The sequence below is a fragment of the Drosophila subpulchrella genome, unplaced genomic scaffold, assembly GCF_014743375.2.
Source record: "Drosophila subpulchrella strain 33 F10 #4 breed RU33 unplaced genomic scaffold, RU_Dsub_v1.1 Primary Assembly Seq21, whole genome shotgun sequence".
In the NCBI taxonomy this organism is placed as follows: domain Eukaryota; kingdom Metazoa; phylum Arthropoda; class Insecta; order Diptera; family Drosophilidae; genus Drosophila; species Drosophila subpulchrella.
The window spans coordinates 1,637-6,580 of NW_023665536.1; the positions used below are offsets into that span (position 1 = coordinate 1,637).

Consider the following 4,944-nt stretch of genomic DNA (forward strand, 5'->3'; position numbering starts at 1 on the left):
ATCAGCAAGTCACGGAGATGGCGGGGGCAGCAGGAGCTCTCATCGAGATGCTAAAGTTTTCAATTAGACAATTTTCTCATTTGCATTTCAAATGGATTGGCCGCGCCACTTGCGCCCGTTTGGCTCTATCTTAATTGGTTTTTATTGCAGAGTTTTGGGCAGGAAAGTAATAATGTTGGTCCTATTTAGGCATTATATCATTTGGTTGTTAAAATATTTCAGAGTTAAAAATTGGTAATGTCAATTTAACGAGGCCTTTTATTTTAAATCTTATAAAATGTAAATTTTCTTAAAGATAAGCAAAGGCATAGGGAGCAGTAAAAAAGAAAGTTGAAAACAGTATCGTAGCTTACTCAACACAGTTACCATCTACCCGTGAAAAATGTAAAGGAGATAAACAAGTGCCGAAATGTCTTTACTAATATCAGTTGAAATGTTAAAGTTATTTTAACTTTGAGGTCTTAAGCCCTTTCTTAACCATAAGCCCAATTTTCCAACCCCCGTTTCGATGTTGAACAACCAACTGTTGCCTGCAAACGTTGCCCAGATACTTGACGGAAAACAAATAAAGGTATCCATGGAAACTCCGACAACCGACCATAACAAAGGGCTCTTAAGAGTATTTTTCATTTACCAACGAACCGCTCAGTGAAAATGTTGCATCAGGGAATTATCCTGCGTGAAGGGCACGTAACCAGGACAATATACAATCTGGTAAACCGTAACACAATTATAAATTAAGTACACGCACTAAGGGGAGAGCTTCTGCAGATCAAAGACAAACGCTACGAGGATGTGATCGAGTGCATAACCAACTTCGGTGAGGCGGCCAACACTAGGGCGGGGCTATCCACCCTGGGACACTGCTACTACCACGCCCAGAAGTACGAGGAGGCGGCCACCTGCTACGAGCAGCTCTGCCAGCTGGCGCCGAAGGAAGCCAAGTACAGGTGCGTTAAAAGTACGCAAACAGAGTACTTTGTAATTCAAATTGGATCCACTTATATTGAGCGTTGTACCACCACAACACTCTCTGGCAACTCTTTTGACCGGCATGTTCAGAAAGATTGAGTGGGGTTCTTTTGGAAAAGAGTACTAGTATCAATATTGCCAAGGAAATCGCTTAGCGACGAATTCGGGGGCTTATCATGTGCATCAATTTAAACTCTGAAGCGATTACGATGGCACCACTGTATTTATTACTGTGCTTATGCGATGCCCAATGCATGCAATCTTTTCTTAAAATAGGAACACCATCACATGTATTCGCTTAACCCAAAAGTTAAATACCGTAAAGTTACAAAATTCAGTACCTCCCAAATTCATCAACAGTTACAGTCACAAACTGACCATTTCCCCTATTTAAAAAAAAGTCTAATGTTGATGAAAGTCTAATGAACAGTGGACAAAAATGTTGATGATAAATTGGATAAAAGTTCGATGCAAGGACCATCGATTTTGTTAATAAATATTCAATTTAAAGTTAATGAATTTGTCACTTATGACTGCCACGGGTATGCCCATGTTAAATTCAACAGTATAATGCAAGAAAACTAATGAATGACTAATGGTAATACGATTTTTTAAACTGCAAAGTATAACTAAAGTCTCAATTCGTAAAATGGAAAAATAACGACAGCCTGACTTCCACTATTAGTCGGTGTTCCTACGATTTTTTTTATAGATCACTCATTGTCTCATCAATCGATAATAGCGTCTACAAACAACGAAAAGAAAAGAATAAAAGAAGGGCGTTTGTGGACGTTAGAGCGGGCGTGGCACTCGTCTGAAACAAACATAGGCTTCAAAGACTCGCTTTAAAAATGACTTTGCAACAAGCTCAACCTAGCAGCGAAGGCTTTAATTGCTCATAACATTTAAATGGGCGTCCTATTGTATCAATTCTGGGAATGTTTTGATAAACAAAACAAAATCCCATTTAAACTTTTACAAAAGACTTTAAAAATGTGGGTGATAGACAGAGTTTAACTTTGTGGGCGCTAGAGTGGGCGTGGCACATTCGGATAACAGCGCACTAATTCGGAAGCTAAGGAACCCGAGTCTCAACTCTCTAGCTCTTAAAGCTCACGCGGACTGACACATGGATAGGGGCTAAATCAAATGTATATATTTACTTCATAGGATCGGAATTGCTTCCTTCTGCCTGTTACATTCTTACTCCCGAATATAATATTCCCTTTTACTGTACAAGTAACGGGTATAAAAATAGATTGCTCAACCAATAGACTAATGATAAAATGTTCTTTATAATTTAAATCCTTTCGCTTGTATAGCTTCTATATTCCTAATTCGAGAATTCCTTTCAGATTCTACTACGCCCAGTCGCTGTACCAGGCTGGCATCTTCGCTGAAGCTCTGCGGGTGCTTAAGCAAATCGGAGACCAGGAAGATGAGCTCCGGGAGCACTGCCTCCAGCTGCAGAGTGCGATCCTCTATTCCAGCGAGGACTTCGCCGGGGCACAGAGCCTACTAAACCAGCGGGCAGGGGGCACTGCGGATACCCTCAACGACGAGGGATGTCTTCTTTTCCAGGCGGATCAGCATGAGGCGGCGGTCCAGCGATTCCAGGCGGCCCTTCAAGTGGGCGGCTTCAACCCACTGGTGGCCTACAATGTGGCTCTGGCTCACTTTCAGAGGAAACAACGAGCCCAAGCTCTTGATTATACCTCTGAGATTGTGGAGAGGGGGATGCGAAACCATCCAGAGTTGGGAATCGGTGCCCAGGTGGACATTCCCGATGGCGGTGCCAGGAGCGTGGGCAACCCCATCACAATGGCCATTTCGGGCATTACCCAGGCACTCAATTTAAAGGCGGCCCTGGAGTTTCAAGACGGCAATGAGGAGGCGGCCAGGGACGCCCTCTTGGACCTTCCCCCTCGAGCCGAAAGCGAACTAGATCCGGTCACGCTGCACAACATGGCCTTAACCGATGTCCAGGGTCCCGTTGCGGGTCTGAGGAAGCTGGCGTTTCTTCTGGAGCTGGGTGCCCCCTCCTGTCCCAAGGAGACCTTCGCCAACATCCTGCTGATCTGCTGCAAGCACGAGCTGTACGAGACTGCTGCGGATATCCTGGCAGAGCACACGGACCTCACCTACAAGTACCTCTCGCAGTATCTTTATGAGCTTCTGGATGCCCTAATAACCGCACAAACTAGTGCCGAGTTGGCCGAGAAGAAACTTGGAACTCTGGCCTCCAGTCTGGCCGGTAAGTTACGCAGCTTGGCAGCCAAAGTTCAGGAGGTCAGGGCCACCAATGAGCAACAGGCCCTGAGGGATGCCCTCAAGGACTACGAACAAGCACTGGAACTGTAAGTTGACCTTCAATCAAGAATGCTATTACTTGTTTTCTAGACATTTGCTTAGATGCGTTTATAGAATGTGTTTATTGTCACATCATTAACTAGTATTTATGCTTGAGTTTAGGGAACTCCATAAGCTATTCCTTGAAATACCCTAGCAATATACGTCCAATCTTGCATATATAGTTATCTGCCTGTGGTAATGGCCAGAGCCTGGATTTCCTGGCGCGATGACGACTTCGTGGGAGCAGAAAGGGAATTCCATTCCAGTGCGGAGTTCTGTTCAGAGAACTCCATTTGGCGACTGAACGCAGGACATGTGCTCTTCATGCAGGGCGATAAATACAACGAGGCTGCTGCCTTTTATGAACCCATCGTGCGGCAGCACTCAGATGATGTGAGATTAAGCCATTCAAGCCACCCCACAGATACTTCCAATTTAAATGCCCGGTACTTGAAGTGAACATGGGATTTTCGCACGACACCACAGAAGTGTTTTCGCCTTATTAAATGAAGTCCTTTTTTTATGTTGCGAACACTTTGTAGATTAAAGGGGCCCCTTAGTTTCAAATGCAATGTCCATATCAGTTACGAATATAAAATCCTTATCTATTGAAATTCCCTTAAGTAGAAAATGATGTTTGCAAAAGTACCGGGTATCTAAACGTCGGTGCGCTCGACCTTACACTTCCTGGCTCCCAATTTTAATCTGCAATCCCCCATGTCAACCAGATCATGTCCGTTTCGGCAGCAGTGCTGGCCAACTTGTGCGTCTCCTACATCATGACATTCCAGAACGAGGAGGCCGAGGAGCTGATGCGCAAGGTGGAAAAGGCCGAGGAGCTGAAGGGCAACCTGGGCAAGCAATACCACCACCTGTGCATTGTGAATCTGGTGGTGGGCACTCTGTACTGCGCCAAGTCCAACTACGAGTTCGGCCTCTCCCGCATCGCTCACGCCCTGGAGGGTGGGTCTGGGAACCGCCTGTATGCCGACACCTGGCTGCACGTGAAGCGATGTGTCCTGGGGCTCCTAACCGGCATGGCCAAGCAGAACATCATCCTGCCCTATGTCACCGTGCAGGAGGTGCTCAACTTTCTGCGCTTTTGCGAGGCCTACGGGCTCTTTACGCCGGCCAACATTTTTTCAGCCACCGAACAGGTGCCGGAGGAACCACTAACCATTGGTCTGGAGGCCAGGAAGTTGCGGCTTCTGATGATTAGGCTGAGCGAATATGATCATTTTTAGCTTATGCGTTGAATTTTGTACACTGCTTTAATGTAATGGTAATAATAATGATCTAAATTATACATTGAAAATAATGATATAGCAAAGGCATATACCTTTTATTTCATAAGATATTTATGAAAAAAAATATGATGGTTAGATTTATTTCAAATGAGTGAATGACAGGAACTGCCTTTGGTTAATGGTGCTGATTTAAAAAAAAATGTTAAGCTTTCAACCTTTTTGTTTGTCAAACCTTAAGCCCAATTTACTTACTTGACACCAATTCACTACCAACGAGTATATATTTATAGCACCCCTTGACCGTTCAAAAGATACATAACAGGCTATATTTTCCATAAGATTTTTAAAGATTTACTTCTTGTCAAAATGTGAT

General features: G+C 44.3%; 1 protein-coding gene across 1 annotated transcript; it reads left to right on the forward strand.

The window, feature by feature from the left end:
• Positions 1-341: 341 nt before the first annotated feature.
• Positions 342-4,580, forward strand: LOC119559341 (tetratricopeptide repeat protein 30 homolog). Its single transcript, XM_037872389.1, has 5 exons — positions 342-714; positions 772-950; positions 2,328-3,329; positions 3,507-3,717; positions 4,053-4,580. Exons 1-5 carry the CDS (start codon positions 655-657, stop codon positions 4,566-4,568), a joined length of 1,968 nt encoding a protein of 655 aa, XP_037728317.1. The 5' UTR covers positions 342-654; the 3' UTR covers positions 4,569-4,580.
• Positions 4,581-4,944: the final 364 nt, after the last annotated feature.

Coding starts and splice junctions, on each gene's coding strand:
- LOC119559341 (XM_037872389.1), top strand. CDS start 655: ATGTTGCATCAGGGAATTATCCTGCGTGAAGGGCACGTAACCAGGACA. Junction 715..771: donor CCAGGACAATATACAATCTG/GTAAACCGTAAC, acceptor GAGCTTCTGCAG/ATCAAAGACAAACGCTACGA. Junction 951..2,327: donor CCGAAGGAAGCCAAGTACAG/GTGCGTTAAAAG, acceptor AATTCCTTTCAG/ATTCTACTACGCCCAGTCGC.